The sequence below is a fragment of the Scleropages formosus genome, chromosome 17 (genome assembly GCF_900964775.1).
Source record: "Scleropages formosus chromosome 17, fSclFor1.1, whole genome shotgun sequence".
In the NCBI taxonomy this organism is placed as follows: Eukaryota; Metazoa; Chordata; class Actinopteri; order Osteoglossiformes; family Osteoglossidae; genus Scleropages; species Scleropages formosus.
In genome coordinates, this window is record NC_041822.1 from 2,630,215 (window position 1) to 2,654,431 (window position 24,217).

General features: G+C 41.0%; 2 protein-coding genes across 2 annotated transcripts in view; both read left to right on the forward strand.

Moving 5' to 3' along the window:
* The window catches only part of tmc1 (transmembrane channel-like 1), a 32,462-nt gene extending 31,022 nt beyond the window's left edge, over positions 1 to 1,440 (forward strand). Inside the window, exons 19-21 of the mRNA XM_018759991.2 lie at positions 102 to 180; positions 490 to 616; positions 1,397 to 1,440. Coding sequence (XP_018615507.2) covers positions 102 to 180; positions 490 to 616; positions 1,397 to 1,440 — 250 coding nt within the window. The remainder of the gene's footprint in view (positions 1 to 101; positions 181 to 489; positions 617 to 1,396) is intronic.
* A 3,314-nt stretch (positions 1,441 to 4,754) lies between these two features.
* On the forward strand, positions 4,755 to 22,637 carry tmc2b (transmembrane channel-like 2b). Its single transcript, XM_029259699.1, has 20 exons — positions 4,755 to 4,797; positions 4,994 to 5,065; positions 5,885 to 6,332; positions 7,254 to 7,406; positions 7,705 to 7,795; positions 7,889 to 7,970; positions 12,064 to 12,170; positions 12,421 to 12,519; positions 12,972 to 13,114; positions 13,418 to 13,565; positions 13,735 to 13,929; positions 14,611 to 14,790; positions 15,931 to 16,089; positions 16,628 to 16,756; positions 18,803 to 18,870; positions 19,937 to 20,176; positions 21,192 to 21,317; positions 21,974 to 22,052; positions 22,153 to 22,276; positions 22,411 to 22,637. Exons 1-20 carry the CDS (start codon positions 4,755 to 4,757, stop codon positions 22,635 to 22,637), a joined length of 2,913 nt encoding a protein of 970 aa, XP_029115532.1.
* The last annotated feature ends 1,580 nt before the right edge of the window (positions 22,638 to 24,217 follow it).

A 24,217-nucleotide genomic window follows, 5' to 3' on the forward strand; every position in this document is an offset into this window, starting at 1 on the left:
CCAACGGTCTATCACAGGTTAGAGGTTTGGGTACATTCTACCAAGTTGTCCTTTACTCACAGCAGAAATAAAACAATAAAATGTTTCTTTAAATGTTCCAGTCTAGCCATCTACTACTTGCAGTCCACGTCCAAAACATACAAGGCTGCCAATATGGACCTAAAGAAGAAACTTCAGACTGTAAGCCTTCCCATCACGATTTAATCCTAAATACTACTCTTTTTTTTTTTTTTCATTTTATGAAATAACAAAGTTTCTACAGGATATTCCCAGACTGTTCAATAGATGGCAGTAGAAAGGCACTATTACACTAAATGTGTTATTAATAAGTCTTTCATTATTCTAACATAATTGTGTACACATACCGCACTTTCACATACTAAATATACACCAAAAAAAGGGAAAACAGGAAAGGGGCAATTCTGAACTAAATGAGCAACAACTTGGCATTAGCATTGCTTGCAAATGTATATTTGATCTCCACAAAAGCAAAATGAAGAGAATAAGAAGAAGAACAAGAGGGCAGCTTTGAAGGCGGAAGCTGAGCTGGAGGAAGCAAGAAATGCAGTGATGTCCAGACAGGAGAGAAACCTCTCCTCACAACAGCTCACCAGGGGTGAGACCCTTGCAGACCTTATCATTACTAATTTTAATCCTTATTTACCTGAGGCCCTTTTCACAGAAGACTTGCGATGCTGCATAATTAGCATTATGATGATTTACATACTTTTATACTAGACTAGTCTTACTCTGTTAATTTAGGGTAAGCGCCTCGATTAAGTGTAATGCACAGGAAGAAAGGTTCGAACTGGACAGTTTGAGATTAGAAGACAGCAGCTCTAGCCAGTACCTAAACTCCTGTATTATTACTGTATTAAAACGTTTGATGCACCGAGGCTTGTAAAGCTTTTTATAAACTTCTGAATTAAACCAAAGTATCCTGAGCTCCTTCTTGTCTACACTGAGATGGGAATGATTTTCTCTCTTTTTCTTCTCTAAAAGGGGACAGAAGAGACAGGTACAGGGATGGTGAGAGGAACTATATCCATCCAAATGGACAGCTTCTTTCAAGGATTCCACCTCCCTGTGGATCAGCAGATAGGCCGCCAGCCCCCCGGGGGTCTGAAATGGCAGGTTATTTACCTGGTAATCCACGGCAACCAGGACCCAGGAGGCAAAGGAGCACTAACTCTCATCGATACTGAATTTGGTGCTGTGATTCACCGTGACTGATGGAGCTGAAACACCTGTAAACTTTCATGTATCTACTGGCCTGTCTTGTTTCAGTGTTGTATTTGTTTATGTAAAAATGTTCATGCGTAACTCTGGTTTTGCCATTATGTATGTATGGTTATTAGCAGCTACTCTTTTGTGTGGTCTTGACTGCTGATTTCAGAAACTCCTGCCTTCTGTGAAGGTGTATACAACCCCAGGGGTTAAGGGGCACAAAAAACATTGCAAATGCTTAGGTCCTTATTATGGTATTATAGTTTGAAAATTCAAAAAACTCCTTTTTTTTTTTTTTTTTTTGCCTTGAAAGGTTTTGGCCTCATGTGCTACTTAAAATTCTTCATTCAGCTCCCCGATTAATCACTTCATTAGAATGGAATTAGCCACTGTCTGAAGTGACATAAAATATTTACAGTGCTATATTGAGTGTGATCCATGATCTTGCTAAAACCCACAAAACGGCCTTTCTGGGATTTCACACTTCAGTACTGATGTAGTGCATCTGCTGCCATTATACGGTGGAAAGTCATTTTAAATTAAAATTTCTTCAGATGTTATAATCTGGAATCCAAGATTCTTTGCTTCATGTGCCATGCAAAAGAACAGAAACTACAAACTATAACACTGAGCCCTTAATTAACCTGGCACTGTCCTCAAGACCCCTTTATGGGACCCATTTAGGATCCTCAGGCTTTTAACGCAAAGACAAATAAAAGTTATCAGTTTACCTGCCAAATTAAATAAGGGTTAACACATTAAACATTCATACAGCCTCTGTATTTACCACTCTACACAGTGGCATTAATGACATGAGAGTGATTTGAGTAGGTCATCGGGTAGAGGGTTCCAATCTGAGCCTCATCAAAATGCAATCTAATCTAATCCAGTCCGGCCCTTGTGAGATCAAATGAAATCTATTAATTTGTCCAGACTAAATCAATCCCCCCACTACAATGCAGCCCTGCCTGTGGCTGTATCATATTATCATTGTAGGAGACAGATCAGATATCTTGGATGCATTTTCTGTTCTTAACACTGATTGGACTTTGGTCACGGCTGTTGCTGGTGCTGTCACTCAGGGCTGCTGGCATGGCAATGTCTGAGCAACACAATTCTAACAAACTAGTTTGCATGGTCTCCCAAGGGTTGCGCATCCTACTGCTATCCTACATACATATCACTTATTAATCCCCATTTCTTAAAATGAGAAAAAAAAACATCACCCAGCAATGCTGCCTTTAATTATTGCGGTTTAATGTATAAACAATATATACATTAATATATAAATACTCATATAGCCATTAATATATAAATTCTCATGAAAAATTCATAATCTGTAGTCATTAATCATTGAGAGAAGTTAGAATGACAAAAAAATTTTATCTAATTGAGCTATTTCTCAGTGGTATCGTATAGTTTTACCAGGTAATATAACCTAATGTGTATAAACATCACTTACGCTAAACTTTCATGAGATTAGAAGACAGCGGATTTAGCAATCACATTACTCACATTACCACAAAACATCTGAAATAGTGAAAATGTGACAATTTTAATGTTCTCTTTTTATGAGAAAATAAAAAAATCTGTCTTTCTACACATGCTGGCATATTTGAGTTGCCTTAACAGAGCTGTTCAGGCTGCAATATAATAATTAAATACAGTTACTTCCTTGTTTCTGGACACATCGCAATACAGTAAGTACTTCATTCCTGGACATGATGTTTCCCTAACGATCCATAATAATGTGGTCAAAATGTTCTTGACCTACAATCCTGTCTGTGTTGGAAAGAATGCCTTTCTCAGCGACAGTGTTCCTTTATGTTCTACATGTGCCGATTCTGGATTGTATGGGACAGCAAAAGTTTCAAATACACCTTTAATAGAACAGTTAATTATAACTCTAAAGTACATTACATGCATGAAAACGTCCTGGCATAAGGTTGTCATTAAGATAAGTTACGCTCCTTTTGTATTTACTGTACTGTTCTTATTGCCACCTCTGCCAATATCTGGAGGTACTGAAAATGTACCATGCTGTAAAATGGGACAGCTGGTGGCGTAATGGTTAGTGCTGCTGCCTTTATAACCACAGGTTCAAATCCCACCTCCATTTTTTATTCTTTTAGCTGACAGTTTTCTCCAAAGCAACTTATAACCTTTACCAATTTACAATTATTCACCCATTTGTACAACCATACAACTATACGGGAGCAACTTAAGGTAAGTACAATATTAAAATAATCAATTATCAAGTTTAGACTCCCCAAAGCTAAGATGTTTGTGAAGTCAATACATTTGATTTGAAATTCAAATGATATGACTTTCAGCCACGCACTGGACCTTGTGAAGCGGTTAAGGTACTGCCCGTATGTCTTCCAAGCTATCGTCCTAAAAGCTGTCTGATGGAGGGATTAGTGCTGGTTGCATGGGAACTTTAGAAGTAGAATTGGTGGGAAAAGCTTCATAGGAGTGGGTTCAAGTAGTGGAGTTGAATTTCACCAGCGTCAACGGTGAATGCCCACATAATTCCAGGAAGTGCAGTTTTAGAAGAGCTGCATAGTGGACTGGGTTCCTGTTTCTATCCATTATTCATCAGGTCAGCTTGAACACAACTCTCTATCACTAAACATGTGTTCCTTTAGTTTACACTGCTGAGAAAAAGTTACGCATTAACATGCATCATCTAAAATTAATTAAAGATAAATTTATGCATTGATGCTCTTTTATCTGTGATACATTTTCCTTTTTTAATTCTATAGTAGAAAATATAACTTTGTTCTACACAGTTCTGTCAGAAAATATGTAACCTTTTATTTGTTTACTGTGCTTATTTACATTTATCTAGCAGATGCTTTTCATATAATATATATTTATTTAATTTATATAATTGTATAATAACGCTATTTATATAATTTAATAAATGGTACACACTACTTTATGTTATGTTATATAAAAAGACTCTGAAGTCTGTATAAAATGTTTAATATATAACTTCAAGTGTGACATTTGGGTTTTTATTTTGATTCCCTGTAATGATTCTTAGTGGATATATATTTTAGAGAACCACTGGGGACTATAAAATAACTTAATAAAATAATTTTTTCCTTTAATTTGATACTTTATTCTCGTGCTTTTCATGGTGTCTCTGAACCAGCTAATATCCTTGACTTGTGCTGGTGGTGACGCCAGCCTCTTGTGTTCAGATGAGAAGAGCATCTATTTTCCTGCAATGTGTGTGAGCTCACATTACTGAACGTGACTGTAGATCTCAAAAGTTGACATTTGCCTTTGTCTTGTGTCTTTTGGAAGTTTCACGGAGTTTGAATTAAGACTGTACCTTGATGAGACGTTTCATTAGCTGTTGTCATGGTGACTGCCAGTCAGTAACTAAACGCACATGTACCTGCGCAGGTGTCGTTACTCCAACAGTGCTGCTTCACCTTGCCATCATCTTGATCTCCTTACTGACTGCAAACTTAAATTAACAAAATAACCAAAGACTGCCAGGGAAACTGCTCAAAATGCCGAAAAAGAAGAGTGATATAATAATTAAGATGGAAGATGGTAAGTGTTCTGCTGTATTTGTGAAAAATGTTACCTGAAAACCATGACATGCTTCTCTGCATATGGTCTGAGTACGACTAGCAGAAAAACATCCTGTGAACAGTTTGTTTTTGTTCAGCTCAGCATTAATTAAATTCACAGGGAGAATAAGGCACGGAAGTCATGCTCTTAATGTCTTTATGACTTTCTGTCTTAGTGGGAATGGAAATTGATGGATCTGTGGCCAGTGAAAGTGAAGGTGAGTCCAGAAGAGAAGGATTCGCCTGCTGTAAAAACATAGCACAAATCAAAATTCTTTAGGTTTACATTTTACATTATCGCGACCCCGTATGGGACAAGCGGTTCTGAAAATGTGTGTGTGTGTGTGTGTGTGTGTTTAGTAGACATTATTATTATTATTATTATTATTATTATTATTATTTTGCAGACCCAAAATTATTTCCTCTCACAAGTTTTCTAGATATATTTGGCTGTATTTTCATTTACATGATGTCCTTATTTTATGTGTTTGTGTACCCCGAATGGGACAAGCGGTTCTGAAAATGTGTGTGTGTGTATGTGTGTGTGTGTGTGTGTGTGTGTGTGTGTGTATTTTGTGTTTATTTTTGTGATCCTTAGATTTATATAAAAAACAGTATATAACTAATCCTTACACATTTTGTAGTATATATTTTATATATATATATATATATATTTATAGTATATATTACTAGGAAATTACATGTTTAAAATGCCATAGAAGTGCTGCTTTACAGTCTCATCATGTTTATATGTATCTCAAAAAGAAAAATACTCGGAAAGTGATCAGGAATTGCTGATATTCAGATAAAGTTTTATGCAGCTACTCGTGTGATGAACATTGGTTCATATGGTGGAAAGAAACAAACTAACTGCACTTAAGAATCACACGTCTGCATCTAAGTCTCTTCCTGCTAATGTAATGAACACATTGTATTTTCTATGAGCTGTACGTCGCTTTGGAGAAAAGCATCTGCTCAATGAATACATGTAAAATGTAAATATATATCAGTTTTGGAAGCTTTTAAAAACCCTCTTTCAACAAGAAATATCTAATTTTGTGATACAGTTTTTGAACCTGTCTTAACTGGAATTTGTGTTTCTGTTGTGTTATATTTGGTGGTGGTTCCTTCAGAGGATTCAAGGAGAACAAGCAGGGGGAACCTGAAACCCAAACCCTCACCAGCGCCGGGCAGAAACAACCAAATCAAAAGGACGCCCACGAATCGCAGCCACCGGAGGAGCAATGAAGATGACAGTGAGGGATATGAGGAGGAAGAGGCTCCTAGGAAGACAAAAGTCAATAAAAAGAAGCCACCTAAAACACAGGACAGTGATGAGGAGAGCGAGGTAGATCAGAGTAAGAGGACCAAAAATGGGAGAAGGGTCAACAAGCAGCAGAAGGAGGATCAGAACAACAAAGACAAAGCAAGAGAGGATATGAAGGGAAAGGGAAAAGACAAGGCAAAGGTCATAGAGAATGGGAAGGAGAGCAAGAAGAGAAATAAAGACACCAGGTATTGTGTGGAATATAGACCTGCCCACAGGTGATCTTAGAGGGATCTTCAGCTTATGTAGATTAAGTACATTTCAAAAAATGAGTTCTTCGTCTTTTAATAATGCTGCTGTCATGTTACACAGGTCTATTTGCTATGAGACAGGTGTAGAAGCTTCCAGCAGCTGAAATAGTATTTGCTTTAATTTGGGGTTTCAACAAAACTCAGTCATTTAGAAATTAATCAGTGTATTGTTTGTAACAGCTGCTAGTGTAGTGGTTAGTGCTACTGCCTTTCAATCTAATGGTTACAGGTTCAATCCTTCCTTCTTTTTGCAGTATCTTTGAACAAGGCATTTACCTTCAACTGTGCCACAAAAAATTGTTGGGCTGTATAAATCCTCTTTATTTAGCAGATGCTTTTCTCCAATGCAACTTCCACTGAACTCTATGTAGTATCAGCCCACACACCTTATTCACCAAGGTGACTTACACTGCTAGATACACTACTTACAATGGGTCACTCATCCATACATCAGCGGAACACACTCTCTCTCTGTCACTCACACACTATGGGGGAACCTGAACAGCATGTCTTTGGACTGTGGGAGGAAACCAGAGTACCCAGGGGGAGAACATGTAAACTCCACACAGACTGAGCAGGGATCAAACCCACATTCTCTTGCACCACCCAGGTGCTGTAAGACAGCAGCACTACTTGCTGTGCCCCCATACTGCTCCAATAATTAAATATTGCGGTTATTACAGGCACAAGCTTGCAATTATTTAATTGTTTTTACATTTATTCATTTAGCGTCACTGATTTTTATTTGAATGGACAGTGATCTGCCGGACTGACATTTTTTGTATCATTTGTAAATGAGGAAAAGCATTTTTTGTCTTGGTATGTTAATGTTGTGCTCTGGGGTTTGTTTCCCAACAGTTCCTCCTCCTCCTCAAGCGAGGATTCAGGTGAGGACTCAATGTCGGAGGGGGAGATGACTCGGCTGAAGGAAGAGGTGGAGGAGAAGAAGAAGCTCATCTCCACCCTGAGGAACAAACCATGGCGCATGAGGAGGAGACTCGAGTGTCTCAAGTAAACACGTTGTGTTGGTTGCCCTCTCGGTGGATCCCCTGCCTCCTGCCAACCACCCATTTTTGACACCGCTGAGCTGAACCACCTTCATGAAGAAATGTTTTACACGTGACAGCCTTTTCTGTGACAAATGAATTCCTTTTTTAAATTTACTGTGAAAATTATGAAAAGTTTTTTTTTGCATACAGTATGTAGTGATCATAGAGGACACTCTATGTCTATGTCCAAATAGTTGGACAGCAGAGTAGATGCAGTCAAACCAAAATGCCTTCTATGGTTCATGTTCATGTCTTTTCAGAGACGCCCAGCAGTTTGTGGAGAAATTTGAGGGAGCTTTAGGAAAGGGCAAAGGCAGGAAGCTGTATGCCTTCAAAGTAATGATGACCAAGGTATTGCTTTAAGTCATTGTGTGGTAAATTGTGGTGTGCATATGCTTCTTTGATTGCTCTTTAATTGTTTTCTTCTTTGCATCTTTCCTTCAGAAATGGATCAAATTTAACAGAGATTTTGAAAATTTTAAGACAGCCTGCATTCCTTGGGAGAGGAAGATTAAAGAAGTTGAGAGTGAGTATTGTTTGGTTACCTCATTTTCCCAGGATATGTAAGATTGTAGAGGAGCACTGAGGTGCAGTAGACAGTCCCTGGGCTGTGGGATTTGATATGGGTTCAAATCCAACTCGGTCTGTGTGAAGCCTGGACATTCTCCTGGTGTTTCAGTGGGTTTCCTTCAGGTCGTCTGGTTTCATACCACAGTCCAAAGTCGAGTTTCAGGTGAACTGGTGACTCCAAACTGCTGCTGTGTATCCACTTCTGGGATAGGCTCTGGGCCACAGGGACCCTTCACTGGTTGTGCATTTGTTAATAATGGATGGATAGATACTCCTCCGTGAACCGCCACCTTATTGTGGTGGAGGGGTTTGAGTGCCTGAATGAGTCCAGGAGCTATGTTGTCTGGGGCTACATGCCCCTGGTAGGGTCTCCCATGGCAGACAGGTCCTGGATGACAGACGAGACAAAGCGCGGTTCAAAAACCCCTTATGAAGGAAAAATCAAGGCGTCCGTTTACCCCGCCCGGTATGGGGTCACCGGGGCCCCACCCTGGAGCCAGGCCTGGGGGGGGGGCTCGCATGCGAGCGCCTGGTGGCCAGGTCTATGCCCACGGGGCCTGGCCGGGCTCAGCCCGAAGCCATGACGTGGAGCCGGTCTTCGGTGGGCTCACCACCTGCCGGAGAAACCGTAAGGGGCCGGTGCATTGTGATTTGGGCGGTGGTCGGGGCCGAGTGCCCGGCCGACCCAAACCTCGGGCGCCAACTCTGGTTTTTGGGACTTGGAATGTCACCTCACTGGCGGGGAAGGAGCCTGAGCTGGTGCGGGAAGTTGAGAGATACCGTCTAGATATAGTCGGGCTCACTTCCACTCACAGCTTGGGTTCTGGAACCACTCTACTCGATCGAGGGTGGACTCTCCACTATTCTGGCGTTGCCCAAGGTGAGAGGCGGCGGGCTGGTGTGGGCTTATTAATAGCCCCCCAGTTCAGCCGCCATGTGTTGGAGTCTACCCCGGTGAATGAGAGGGTCATTTCCCTACGCCTTCGGGTCAGGGAACGGTCTCTCACTGTCGTTTGTGCTTATGCGCCTAGCGGCAGTGTAGAGTACCCGGCCTTTTTAGAGTCCCTGGGGGGCGTGCTGGAAAGCGCTCCCACTGGGGACTCTGTCGTTCTACTGGGGGACTTTAACGCCCACGTGGGCAGCGACAGTGATACCTGGAGGGGCGTGATTGGGAGGAACGGCCTCCCTGATCTGAACCCGAGCGGTGAGTTGTTATTGGATTTCTGTGCTAGTCGCGGTTTATCCATAACGAACACCATGTTCATGCATAAGGGTGTCCACCAGTGCACTTGGCACCAGGACACCCTAGGTCGGAGGTCGATGATCGACTTTGTAGTCGTTTCTTCTGACCTTCGGCCATATGTCTTGGACACTCGGGTGAAGAGAGGGGCTGAGCTGTCAACTGATCACCACCTGGTGGTGAGTTGGATTCGATGGCGGGGGAAAAAGCTGGACAGACCTGGCAGGCCCAAACGCATAGTGAGGGTCTGTTGGGAACGTTTGGCGGAGGCCCCTGTCAGAGAGGTCTTCAACTCCCACCTCCGACAGAGCTTCAACCAGGTCCCGAGGGAGGTGGGGGACATTGAGTCCGAATGGACCATGTTCCGCTCCTCCATTGTCGGTGCGGCGGTTCGGAGCTGCGGCCATAAGGTCTCCGGTGCCTGTCGCGGCGGCAATCCCCGAACACGGTGGTGGACACCGGAAGTAAGGGATGCCGTCAAGCTGAAGAAGGAGTTCTATCGGGCCTGGCTGGCTCATGGGACTCCTGAAGCAGCTGACAGGTACCGACGGGCCAAACGGAGCGCGGCTCTGGCAGTCGCCGCAGCAAAAACTTGGGCCTGGGAGGAGTTCGGCGAAGCCATGGAGGAAGACTTTCGGTCGGCCTCAAAGAGATTCTGGCAAACCGTCCGGCGACTCAGAGGGGGGAAGCGGTGTTCCACGAACACTGTTTACAGTGGAAGTGGTGCGCTGCTGACCTCAGCTGAGGATGTTCTCGGGCGGTGGAAGGAGTACTTTGAGGATCTCCTCAATCCCTCCGACACGCCTTCCGTAGAGGAAGCTGAGGCTGGGGACTCGGAGGGGGACTCGTCCATTACCCTGGCTGAAGTTGCTGAGGTAGTCAAAAAACTCCTCGGTGGCAAGGCTCCGGGGGTGGATGAGATCCGCCCCGAGTTTCTCAAGTCTCTGGATGTTGTGGGGCTGTCTTGGCTGACACGCCTCTGCAGCATCGCGTGGAGTTCGGGAACGGTGCCTCTGGACTGGCAGACCGGGGTGGTGGTCCCTCTTTTTAAGAAGGGGGACCGGAGATTGTGTTCCAACTACAGGGGGATCACACTCCTTAGCCTCCCTGGGAAAGTCTATGCCAGGGTACTTGAAAGGAGAATCCGACCGATAGTCGAACCTCGGATCCAGGAGGAGCAATGCGGTTTTCGCCCTGGCCGTGGAACACTGGACCAGCTCTATACCCTCACTAGGGTGCTGGAGGGTTCGTGGGAGTTTGCCCAACCAGTCCATATGTGTTTTGTGGACCTGGAGAAGGCATTCGACCGTGTCCCTCGTGGCATCCTGTGGGGGGTACTTCGGGATTATGGGGTTCGGGGCTCGTTGCTACGGGCTGTTCGTTCCCTGTACGACCGGAGTAGGAGCTTGGTTCGCATTGCCAGCAGTAAGTCAGACCTGTTCCCGGTGCATGTTGGACTCCGCCAGGGCTGCCCTTTGTCACCGATTCTGTTCATTATCTTTATGGACAGAATTTCTAGGCGCAGCCAGGGAACGGAGGGTGTCTGTTTTGGTGGCCGCGAGATCTCGTCTCTGCTTTTTGCGGACGATGTGGTCCTGTTGGCTTCATCAAGTCAAGACTTGCAGCGTGCACTGGGGAGGTTTGCAGCCGAGTGCGAAGCGGCGGGGATGAGAATCAGCACCTCCAAATCCGAGGCCATGGTTCTCAGTCGGAAAAAGGTGGATTGCTCCCTCCGGGTTAGGGGGGAGTTGCTCCCTCAAGTGGAGGAGTTTAAGTATCTCGGGGTCTTGTTCACGAGTGAGGGAAAAATGGAGCGGCAGGTTGACAGGCGGATCGGTGCGGTGTCCGCAGTAATGTGGTCATTGTACCGGTCTGTTGTGGTGAAGAGGGAGCTGAGTCGTAAGGCGAAGCTCTCAATTTACCGGTCGATCTACGTTCCTACCCTCACCTATGGTCATGAACTCTGGATCATGACAGAAAGAATGAGATCGCGGATACAAGTGACAGAAATGAGTTTCCTCCGCAGAGTGGCTGGGCGCACCCTTAGGGATAGGGTGAGGAGCTCAGTCACCCGGGAGGAGCTCGGAGTAGAGCCGCTGCTCCTCCGCATCGAGAGGAGCCAGTTGAGGTGGCTCGGGCATCTGTTCCGGATGCCTCCTGGACGCCTCCCTGGGGAGGTGTTCCGGGCTTGTCCCACTGGGAGGAGGCCTCGGGGCAGACCCAGGACACGTTGGAGAGACTATGTCTCCCGGCTGGCCTGGGAACGCCTTGGGGTTCCCCCAGAGGAACTGGAGGAGGTGTGCGGGGAGAGGGAAGTCTGGAGTACTCTGCTCGGACTGCTGCCCCTGCGACCCGGCCCCGGATAAAAGCGGAGGAAGATGGATGGATGGATAGATGGATGGATGGATAGATAGATGTAAAATTGTGTGAAAAATACAACACAGAAGCAAAAATCCTTCAATCAGTCTTTTTTTGTAATTAAATACAATAAATTCATGACACTCTTTTTGGAGTACAAGATTTATTTACTTAGCTGATGCATTTCTCCAAAGCAGCTTGCAAGTTACCTGCAGTTATTTACCTTTTTATACAGCTGGGTAATTTAACTGGAGCAGTTGAGGGTAAGTATCTTGTTCAAGGGTACTACAACCAGAGGTAGGAAATTGAACCTCTGACCTTTGGGTCCAAAGGCAGCAGTTCTAACTACTACACCACTAGCTGTCCCTTTTGAAATAAAAAAGAGTTAGACAAATTTTCATAAACATATTAAATATGAACCGTATTAAATTTGGTTTCCATGTTCCCACAGGTCACTTTGGGTCTTCAGTGGCTTCTTACTTTTTATTCCTGAGGTGGATGTATGGAATGAATCTAGTCCTATTTGGTTTCGTGTTTGGCCTTGTCGTGATTCCAGAGGTGAGAGCATTTCCATCATGCATTACCTCTTATTTAAAATATAACCTATATGGTTGTCTTTTTGCAACAGTGTGTACTGTACCTCAATTAAAACAGACAAATTTGAAAACAATATATATTTGTATAAAACAAACATACACAATCAAGATTTACAGAGGCTGAAAAATGTTACAAAAAAACTTGATTTTCCATTATCATAGATGAGAGAAGTGATGCTTAGTTTTTCTTTGAATGCTGTGGATAACTGCAGGTCTTAATGGGCCTTCCGTATGGATCCATCCCACGGAAAACAGTGCCAAGAGATGAACAAGCTAAAGCGATGGACTTCTCCGTCCTGTTTGAGTTTGGTGTGAGTATCTTCTCTAAATTGCCTTCTCCAGTTTTGCGTTTTCTTTGCAGTGCAATGCCAGATACATTGACAAACATTTTTGCTTGAAAAAACATTAGGGCTCTTATGTGTATCCCAGTATGGATGTGACAATTTACTGTAAGTACACATTTCATTGCACCACTTTTGACTTTGTTATGTTGAATTTGAAATTCATGTTCATACATTTCATAATGAAATTTCATTGTTTCTCCATCATTTGTAAAACAACAATGTGAGCGTAGACTTTCTTCTTCTCATTGGAGACAAATACTTAGAAAAAAGAACAGGAACTGAATAATATTCGTTTCTGCTGAAAATGTATGCTTATTTAAGTTTTGTAATTTTGTCTGTATTAGTAAAGGATTACGAAAGTGAAACCTCTGGCAACTTTAACCGGATGTGTATTGATAGGGATCATTTTCCTTCCACAGGGCTATTGCAAGTATTCTTTTCTCTTTTATGGCTACTACAATAACCAGCGAACAATTGGCCTTCTGCAGTTCAGATTACCTCTGTCTTACCTCCTGGTCGGAGTCGGCTCCTTTGGCTATAGCTTAATGGTTGTCATTCGAACGTATGTACAATACATATGCACTGTATTTAAAACACACCACTCTGTCACATACTCAGTACACTGCTGTCATACCATACCATAGTCTGTATGCTTTACCACAACATTTACTCATGCTTCTCATGTTCTTAACTTTGCCATATCACCAGCAACTCATTGCAGTTCCGGTTTTATAAAGCATATTGATAAAAAAAATCGATTCACATATCAATATGAAATATGTTTTAAGAAGCAATGCATTTGCTGTTGGGTGCAATGTACATTATCGCAGAGGTTTCCCCTCCTTCTCTCGACCCTTTGTGACAGCATGGCAAAGAACTCCAATGAGGGAGGGGATGGGGCTGAGGAGGGGGATTTCACTTTTGCTTGGAAGATGTTCACCAGCTGGGATTACCTCATTGGCAACTCAGAAACAGCTGACAACAAGTTTGCTTCCATCACCACCAGCTTCAAGGTGACCACATGAATTCTGACATTGTTCTATCCGTGACTCCAGAATTCTGCAGTTTGTACATTAACCCTGTGCTCAGATCAGCAAATTAATCCACTCCAGATATATAAAGCACATTCACATGTGTTTCTAGGGTGACTAAATTACAGTGAATTTATTTCTCTTTCTCTAGGAGTCCATTGTGGATGAACAGGAGAACCAAAAAGATGAAAATATCCATCTGAGAAGATTTCTCCGTGTCTTAGCCAACTTACTCATCCTTTGCAGTCTGGGCGGCAGTGGTTACCTTATTTACTATGTTGTGAAAAGGTCACAGACATATGCCAATATGGATGAAGATGAGTTGAGCTGGTTTGAAAAAAATGAGGTAAAGTTACAGACCAATGACTATAACCTAAAATAATGTGGTTTTGTATATCATGTTGAAAATTGTATAGTAAATTGTATTGTACAGTAAAAAATGTAAAATTTTACAGTTTGGGTAGTTTATGTGGGGTTCAGAAAGTCAACAGATGGCAGCATTGCATCACTTTACCACACTTTTCACCTTGCTAGCCATATGCACTATAGTCCTGTAATGAACAAAATTTTTCTAATAATTTAAGTAATTTAATATAATAATTTTATTTTTTACTGGGGGGGCGCGGTGGCACAGCGGGTTGGACCACAGTCCTGCTCTTCGGTGGGTCTGGGGTTTGAGTCCCGCTTGGGGTGCCTTGCGATGGACTGGCGTCCCGTCCTGGGTGTGTCCCCTCCCCCTCCGGCCTTACGCCCTGTGTTACCTGGTAGGCTCCGGTTCCCCGCGACCCCGTATGGGACAAGCGGTTCTGAAAGTGTGTGTGTGTGTGTGTGTGTGTGTGTGTGTGTGTGTGTGTGTGTGTATATTTATGTATTTTTTACTGTAACTAGTTTTCGTTTGAAAAAACATGACAATCTGGCTCTGTGCTACTAGGAGAATGGCTGTTTTTGCCTACTAATTTGCAGTAGGAGATGTACACATGTACATGCGTAGGCTGGCAATAACTGATATGTTATTATTTTTTGCCAGGTTGAATTTGTTATGTCGTTGCTAGGACTGGTCTGCCCCCCACTTTTTGAGACCATTGCTGAACTGGAGGAGTATCACCCACGCATTGCCCTCAAGTGGCAACTTGGGAGGATATTTGCCCTCTTTCTTGGAAACTTGTACACCTTTCTTTTTGCCTTATTCGATGAAGTGAATGCAAAGGTACTATATAACATTCATGGGTGATTTTAGCCCATGAACTGATACTTTGTGAAGAAATTATATTATTGCGGCAGGCACAAACTACTTTGGATTTTTGTTTTAGGGTTTTTATATTTACAGATGGTCCCCGACTTACAATGGGCTTACGTTCTGATAAACCCATCGTAAGTCGAAAGTATCATAAATTGAAAATATCATAAGTCAAAAATGCATTTAATACACCTAACCTAGCGAACATCAGCATTTCTTATCCTTCAAGATGGTTGAGATTGTCGATTGCAAAAGTTCAAGTTCATGTACGATGGCCAGGGCTTGCTGCCTTCATGCTGGGCAATTATCTTGAGTTTCGCCTCAAGAGTAATTGCCCTCCTCTGCTTCTTCTCACCAGTAGCAGGAAATACAGATGGGCGTTTTGTACACGTGATGGATGCACAAAACACAATGTAGATACAGGGGGTATCCAAAAAACACTGGTAACACAGAACATTGTAGAATACACTAGCGACTGCATGGCAGACTGGGAGATGCAGATCGCTGCCGCTGCCCAGCATCACAAGAGAGTATCATACAACATATCGCTCGCCTGGGAAAAAAAAAAATCAAAATTTAAAGTGCGGTTTCTACTGAATGCGTATCACTGTCACACCATCAAGTTGGACCATTGTAACTCAGGGACTGTCTGGACTCTGTTTAAAATTAATTTACTCTCTATTAAGTCTCTGTATTGACGCTGTTTGGGGGCAGCTGGTAATATAGTTTTTAGCTCTACTGCCTTTTGATCTAAAGATTGCAGGTTTGATCCCCACTTCCGGCTGTAGTACCCTTGAGCAAGGTACTTACCTCAAAATTGCTCCAGTAAAACTACCCAGCTCTATAAATGGGTAAATAATTGTAAGCCTGTAACTAATACTTGTAACCTTAACATTGTAAGTCTTTTTGGAGAAAAGTGCCTCCTAAATGCATAAATGTGAAAACATGGTTTACAGTACTTCATACAACTTTCAGAACCTGGGAAGGTCAAAACACCATGGTATATTTGAAAAATGCATTTTATTTCCCTTCTATTTGCCATTAGGTTTTCTTTGTACAGACTGCCAGTGCCAGATTTTCATGAAAGTGCTCTGATGTGTCATCTTTCAGCTGGAAAGAGAAGAGACTATAAAAAATGCCACCATCTGGGCAATGAAGGAGCACTACAGCAACTTCTCAGAGCTCAACAACAGCACAGCCATCACACCGCTCTCTATCAACCCTGCAGATGTCATGAGGGGGCCGTGCTGGGAGACCGCCGTTGGAATTGTATGTCTGCAGACACAGATTACATTAATAGTTTCACTGCAGTACTTAAAATTACCCAGCTGTATTAATGGGTAAATAATTGTGAACTTGTAACAAATAATTAAAACCTTAACATTGTAAGTGGCTTTGGAGAAAAGATTTGATACCTATTGAAAAGATTTTTGTATCATATTTTCACACACACACAAAAAATAGAAGATGCAGACTGAGATTCGAAGCAGAACCTCACAACATTAAAAAAAAGCTATGATTTAATCTTAAGCCGCACTCACATCTACATTTGGATGAAAGCCTTCAAGATGTGGGTTCAAGCACAGTTCAGAAAATGTATTCTCTGCAAATATGGGAGTGTTGTAGGATGTCCATTAAACATAGTTAAAGACCTTTCATTTTGTATTATAGGCATTTTTATTTAATCTGCACTGACCAGCCTTTGCGTTGCCAAAAACAATGGATTGAACAAAACATATGGAACTAATGACTTTAAACAAGTTGAATTTTGGGAAAACTGTCAAACCCGAACTTTGCTTTTTTACAGGAATTTATGAAGCTCACAGTTTCTGACATCCAAGTGACCTACCTTACAATCTTGTTTGGGGATTTCCTTCGGGCTCTGGCTGTTCGCTTCCTCAACTACTGCTGGTGCTGGGACCTTGAGGCAGGATTTGTGAGTATTTAAGCTCTGTTTGCTTTCAAGATGTGCTGTATAATATTTTTAAGTTTCATATCTTCAGTTTGAATTCTGTCACCATCCCCAAAAAAGAGAACACTTTCATGACAGGTTTAAATTAGCTGTGAAAATATGGTATTTACTGTGTTTCCTTTTTGTACATCAAGCCTGTCTGTGCGAGAGGAAATTAAAACTGGGGGAATGTACAGTTTAGATACAACGTTACTTAAAAGTCCAGCCTCGAAATGGGATCTGCGAAAAGAAACATCATTAGATTATCATTCTGTACAGTTCTGCCTTAAGGTAAATGAACCCTTTGTGTCCCTTAATTTTATTACAAAATAGTTATTTAATGAGGTGCAATGTTTCTCATGTGACATAATATGTGTGTAAAGACCAATTCCATATGTTGCTTTACAGGAAATTGTGTGTGTAGTAGAAACATGCAAGTAGTTCAGGTGCAAAAATAAGCGAAGCCCAAGTTGCATTAATTAAACCAAGTAGGTAAGTAGAGTCAGGTGTGTAAATCATAACAATTTATTCATTATATTTCTTTATTTTAGGACTTAACGTTTAGATTGCCTGCGTTGATTTTAATTTTTTCAACAAGAATGACCATCCCTATAGGGTTCATGGAATTTCAAGCAGCACTGTTTGTCATGAAACATAACTGTCTCCCTTTGCGGGTCATAGGATCAAGGGTCCCAAGTATTTTTTGCAGGAATTGCTTTCACACATCACATTGAAGCTTGCTCTGTTCCTGTGCCCCTATGTCCCTGTCATTCAATACATCACATAGTCTCTGGCAAGTGGCAGGTGAGGTGATCCTGCACAAGCAAAGTGTGACATTACACCTGAGCCGCTGTTAATTACAGGAAGAAGAGAAAGCAGGGTAAAGAATGCAGTATAAGAACGTGGGATAAAAATGAGAGAAAGATACCATGGTGCACCACTGCAGAACAGACTAAATATGAATTCAAAAGCGACTGCCTCATGTGTGCCTTATTTTAAGTTACACAGTAAATTATACATTGCACATACAGGCAGTCCCTGTACGAGTTCCGTTCCTAAATCTGTCTTTAAGTCAGATTTGTACGTTAAGTCGAAACAGTTAGGTATGGTTTGTATGTAACGTCAGTTAGTCAAATATTTGTCTAATTATATAGTATATAGTGTACCTTTCAATGCATGAAAAACATTAAAGAAACACTTCTGGATACACTAAAACATCTTTAACATAATAATACAGTAACAATAATATAATAATAAAAGGTAATGATGCAATGATAAAAACAACAAGAACAATAATAATAATAATAATAAATGTTACTACAGTATTTATAATCGAGAGAGAGAGACAGACATTGAGAAAAAGCCTTTCACATGCTCAACTATTTTCGCTTTGTCTTTTAAAATTATCCCAATCATTGATCAACTGTAGCCTAATGCTTTTCCAATGTTCGTTGGCATTTCACCTTTTTCCCGATCATGTTATTATTTCCACTTTAGTTTTAGTCGTGATCGTTTTCCTTTTATTTGATGCATCACCATCACTTATGTCACATTTACACTTTGGCGCCATGGTTACGAGGGTAAAAGCAAAAAAATTAAAGCCAAATACAATAACATACGGGACACTGTTAACAGCAACGTGGTCTGACTGAAAAGAGAAAGTCTTTGTCCTACCCCATGTGCATCGCAAAGTAGCGTCTGTGATTACGAATCATTCTATGTAACTTGAATTTTTAATATGTTAGGCTTCACAGGGGGTGGTTCGTAACTACGGGTATGTAACTACCCATAACTCGGACGTTCGTAACCCGGGGCTGCCTGTATATTAAAGTCTTGCAAGTCTAGCAGAGGAAGGTGTTGGAGTTCCATTGCTCTACCTTTTTAGATTATTAATCTGGTCAATAACTTGTTTCCTAATGAATTCATAATCTTATCCCAAGCATTACAGAACATTACACTAAGTTTTTTCCGGTTGACTGCTGATGATTTACATTTTCATTGATGTATAAACAAATATGTCATGCATTTTAGCCATCGTATGCAGAGTTTGACATCAGTGGGAATGTGCTGGGACTCATCTTCAATCAAGGCATGATCTGGTAAGGTCATGTATATACATTTGGTAATTAATGCTAGGATTTCAACTAAAATAATTGGAAAAATATTTCATGACAAGACTGTAACTACTCATAACATCACAAAAAATAAATTGTAAAAAAATGGTTGGATGTGGGTAGAGGAACTTCAAAGTGCAATCAATTACACAAAAAAATTACATCACCACCAAAGTTTTAAATTAATACCCACGTACACATGGTATTTGTTTATGGTTACAGGAGCAAGCTGCCGAAAATGTATACATTTGTCCTTTCACGTCTAAAAGGTCATAGCTGTGCACTATGTTGCTATATCACTATATTCGCAGGAACATGTTCAGATGAGTTAAGCATTTAATTTTAGCTGAAATTAACTAAATACAGTATTTATTTACAGTATTACTTAGTTTAGTATCTTTGCTGCAAAAAGAGTGAAAACATGGTATCAGAGCCCTACCATTATGTCCTGATATTTCAAACACTCACACTTAATGTTAAAATTGTTGTTCAGATATGGAAATTAACTCAGCTTAGGCGGTGGGCTGTTCAAAATGTACTCAAGATGCACATTGACAAATGAAGCTAGTGTTCTCTTAAAATAGCTGAGGGAGAAGACTGTAATATATATCCTGAACTGTACATAACTTTTGAGAAAAAGATTTCTTACATGAATATTTGAATGTAAATGAAAACACCGAACACCCTGTTAAGAAAAATGGTATTTTGGCATGTTCACAATGCCTACAACCGTTCTTCAAGAACTCAACATGTGCTTTTCTTTAACACTGTCAGCGACAAAAGATTTAGCCCAGCCATGAAAACAATGGTTGACTTTAATTCTTCCTCTCATAAGTGTTAATTATATTCTGGCAGAACAAACATTTAGTTCGTCACCTATCTCACCCCATATCTGGACTCTAGAATGCCCCAGTTGGCACAGAATTTATTGGATTATTGATGGATAATATAACGGTAGTTTATGAAGACTAATCTTTCACAAATTTCAATGTCTTTATACTAGAAACAGCAAAACAAAACCTATAAATATAACTATAATGTCTTTTTTCAGGATGGGGGCCTTCTATGCTCCAGGGTTAGTAGGCCTCAATGTGCTTCGTCTCCTGACATCCATGTATTTCCAGTGCTGGGCAGTGATGACCTGCAATGTACCGCATGAGAGAGTCTTCAAGGCCTCCAAGTCCAATAACTTCTACATGGGCCTCCTGCTTCTCATCCTATTCCTCAGTATGCTCCCTGTGGTATACACTATCATGACCCTGCCACCCTCCTTCGACTGTGGTCCCTTCAGGTGTCATCCCTCGCTCTCCTTCATTACCATCACCAAACTATTTTCAGGACTGAATAAGTTGATCCTTTAAATGAGATGCCAAATTATGCGCGATACAACTGTTTGCTACTTGCAACGAACATAAGCATATACAGTCGAACTTCAACTTTCGCGGGTTTAACTTTCGCGGATTTGATTATTCGCGAGTTTGCCATCAATAATTAAATGGCAATTTTTTTTGGAGTTTTGCATGCTCTTGCAGAAAATCGCAGAAGACGTGTGTAAACTAGAAAATGTAAAGAAACTAAAAAAAGTTTAGAAGTTTAGTAAGTCATAAATACATAAAATATACAGGTGGTCCCTGACTTACGATGGTTCGACTTAGAAATTTTTGTCTTTACGATGGTGAGCTGGCGATAGACATTCAGTAGAAACCATACTTTGCATTTTGAATTTAGATTTTTTCCCAGGGAAGTGATATACGGTTTGATCCTTTGACATAATGCTGGGCGGTGGCAGTGATCCACATCTCCCAGTCTGTCCAGTGTATTAAATGCATTTTTGACTTTCGATATTTTCAACTTATGATGGGTTTCACGGAACGTAACCCCATGATAAATCGGGGACCGCCTCTGTGTATTATTAATCTATTTTATCATTTACTACCGCAAATATATACACAAATTTATTAGAAAAACTAAAATTTTGTAAAAAATTTCAGCGTGCTGAAGAACTGTGGACTATGCACTCTGTTTGGCAACCCCCAACATATAAAACATACTGTTACAGTACAGTGCATTGTTTTACTTTTTCGCGTGTTAAATGTAGTCAACAGTATTAAGACTGAAGGTTTGTGGGGCCTAGAGATACGTGGTTTTTCCACTTTCAGTGGTCCTGCGCCCCTAACCCCTGTGAATGTGGAGGGCTGAGTCTATTAGTATATCGTGAAATACACATTCAAATATTACTGGAACTACCTGAACTATATAGTTTACACAGTTGCGTTGGTTTTGTTCTTCTTTTCCTGGATGAACAGTGGGAAGCAGAAAATGTATGATGTCATCATTGAGACAATTGATAAGGACCTACCTGCATTTTTGGGAACACTCTTCACTTATGCAGCCAACCCTGGCCTAATTATTCCAGCCGTGCTTCTGATGGTGTAAGTGGAATGTATCCCAAGCAACACACACACACTTTCAGAACCGCTTGTCCCATACGGGGTCGCGGGGAACCGGAGCCAACCCGGTAACACAGGGCGTAAGGCCGGAGGGGGAGGGGACACACCCAGGACAGGACGCCAGTCTGTCCTGGGCGCCACCACACCCCCTTCCCAAGCAACACTAAATTTAAAATTTGCAATGATCCTGCAAAGCTTTTAAACATATAATTAAAAGAATAAAAAGAAATTGGTCTTTGCAGGTGATTGCTGCTTATAACTTTATTCTCTTATTCTTTAACAAAAACACACAGAAAAGACTAAATTGAAAAAACAAATGAAAACACAGAAAAGATTTAACAGATTATATTTAACATGTATGACATTTTGCTGAATGAATGCACCATGGGAAGCCAACATTCAAACCAACTTCATAGAGATTGAGATCTTACTCTTTAGAACTATTTATTAATGTATTTTTCTATTTTTATATACATTTTAATCATCTAACAGTCATTTTTAGTACTAGGTCATTGAAACATGTAAAAATTCATGGGTATCATGTGTACTACTTTCCAAAATTAATGAGAAATATGAACTGGTTTAAAAAAATTGTATCTGTCTTGCACATAGTACATTTTATCTTTGTTTATCAACAGGTTGGCTATTTACTATCTGAATTCTGTTTCCAAAGCATATAAACATGCAAATAATGAACTTCGAAAAAAAATGCAAATGGTGAGTAAAAACATGCATATCCCTTAAATTAGTGCAAGGGCTGCAAAAATAATGAAATGGACAAAAACCTGTGAATTTCTTTCCTTCACTTTGTCTCTAGCAAAGAGATGAGGAGAAGAATCGACGAAACAATAAGGACAGCACTAATCAAGTCATGAAAGACTTAGAGGACCTCCTGCCCAAAAAGTCTCCTATTTCAGCATCCGCCAAAGAAAATGCTGAAGGTATTGCAGACGGTTTGCTGTTTGAAAATTTCCTTATATTAAAAAAAGTTTTGATGATGACATGTTTTCACTGAAGTGGACAGACTGCAAATATTCAGCCATTGTTTCTTACTTGCTAATTCTGCATTTCAAAGTCAGGAGCGAACTGGGAGACAAGCCCTCAAAGGTCTCCCAAAAGCCAGGGGCTGTGGCCACTGGGAGGGGGGTAAACCTGCAGAGGGATGTGTCTCTGGCCATGGCAAATCCACGGATGGCTGTGACCCGCCCTCCTGGCCCCCGAGGGCCCAGCGCTCTTCCTGGAAACACGCTGCAAGTCCCTGGGGGGCGGGGCAGGGGGAGGGGCCAGAACCCCCGGCGCTAGTTGGTGTACACGGAGTGACGTGCATACAGACACACACTGACCTTTCAAAGTGTTTACCTCCATGTGAAAATACAAAGAATCCTTTGGAGGCTGAAGTACTTTCCCAGATGCTGTAAAACTGGCAGTGTGATTATATGTAAAACCCCATTCTTTTATCATTTATAATCTCAGAGCTGCTGGAAACGCTACGCTGACAAATAAATTTAAAAAAAAAGTGTAAAGTAACAATTGTAAACTAATCACACATGGTTTTAGGAAGTATACATTTGCTGAAATACTGTCTCAGATATGCTATTGACAGCAAATGTTGTGTTCCAAATGTGGGGAAATTGTGGTTTTGTTCACTTGATCAATGATAACATGACTCCTATTTGTAAAAATCATGTGTGCCAAATTAAACACGAAGAATATAAGCCATTTTCTCATTAATAGAATCCTGGAAAACAACAAAGTAATAATTTTCAACAAATTATCCTTGCTTAGGGAGAGTTTAGAACTAATTTATTGGAAGAGGAGCGTATAACACTGAATTCAGTATTTATAGTATCCTACCTTTATTATGCTTGAGATTTAATATTGTTAAGAATTAAAAAAAGCAGTGATGATGAAATGTATTGTCTCCTAAAAACATATAGATGTGGTAACATTAACTTGAGTTACATTGTACCTTTCTTCTGCAGCACTTGAGTGGAATAGCCAGGGGTCCTCAGGGGTACTCATGGAGAAACAAAATGAAAAACAGCCTGAAAATCTACTGTTGGTTTCCTCTAGACAAAGTCTGAAGTATCACCAATAAATAATTCATGATAAAACCACACACACACATCACCTGAAACTGCCTGTCCCATGTGGGGTAGCAGGGAGCTGGAGCCTAACCCAGCAGCACAGGGCATAAGGCTGGAGGGGGAGAGGACACACCCAGGACAGGACTCCAGTCTGTCACAAGGCACCCTAAGCAGGACTCAAACCCCAGACCCACCAGAAAGCAGGACCCAGTCAAACCCACTGCACCACCACACCCCCTCAACAAAAAAACCTGATATAAAATAAATAAATAATATACACATCCTATATTAATATATTAATAATCCTTAAAATATAGAATATGTATCGATATATAAATAAATATATAAAAACCATACAAAATTTCATTGTATTGCATCCAATGACAATAAAATATCTTATCTATAAATGGCTGTATACTGGCTCCTCAAATTATGAACACTATTCATCTGCCCTTAAGTTTTATTTAGCTGCATGGTAGTGAGGATTATTACCTTTAGATGTGGAAGTTGCAGTTTCAAATCCCACCTCTTCCTCTAGTACCCTTGAGCAAGGTACTTACACTAAATTCCTTCAGTAAAACTGCTCAGCTATATAAATGGGTAAATAATTGTAAAGTAGCTTAGCATTATACTGTAAGGTTTTTTTGGAGAAAAGCATCAGTTAAATGAATTAATGTAAACTAGGGGGACAGTTCAGACTTACCCATTCATCTTAAACAGATGTTTTTGGACTGTCAGAGTTACGGTGCTGCCTATATTTTAGCTATAATAAAATGCTCTGTAACACTGCCATCC

Bases quoted from the DNA above. Each gene is read 5' to 3' on its own strand.
- tmc2b (XM_029259699.1), top strand. From the start codon at position 4,755: ATGCCGAAAAAGAAGAGTGATATAATAATTAAGATGGAAGATG. The intron at 7,971-12,063 runs GTGAGTATTGTT...ATGTTCCCACAG, and splicing joins GAAGATTAAAGAAGTTGAGA to GTCACTTTGGGTCTTCAGTG. The intron at 18,871-19,936 runs GTAAGGTCATGT...GTCTTTTTTCAG, and splicing joins TTCAATCAAGGCATGATCTG to GATGGGGGCCTTCTATGCTC.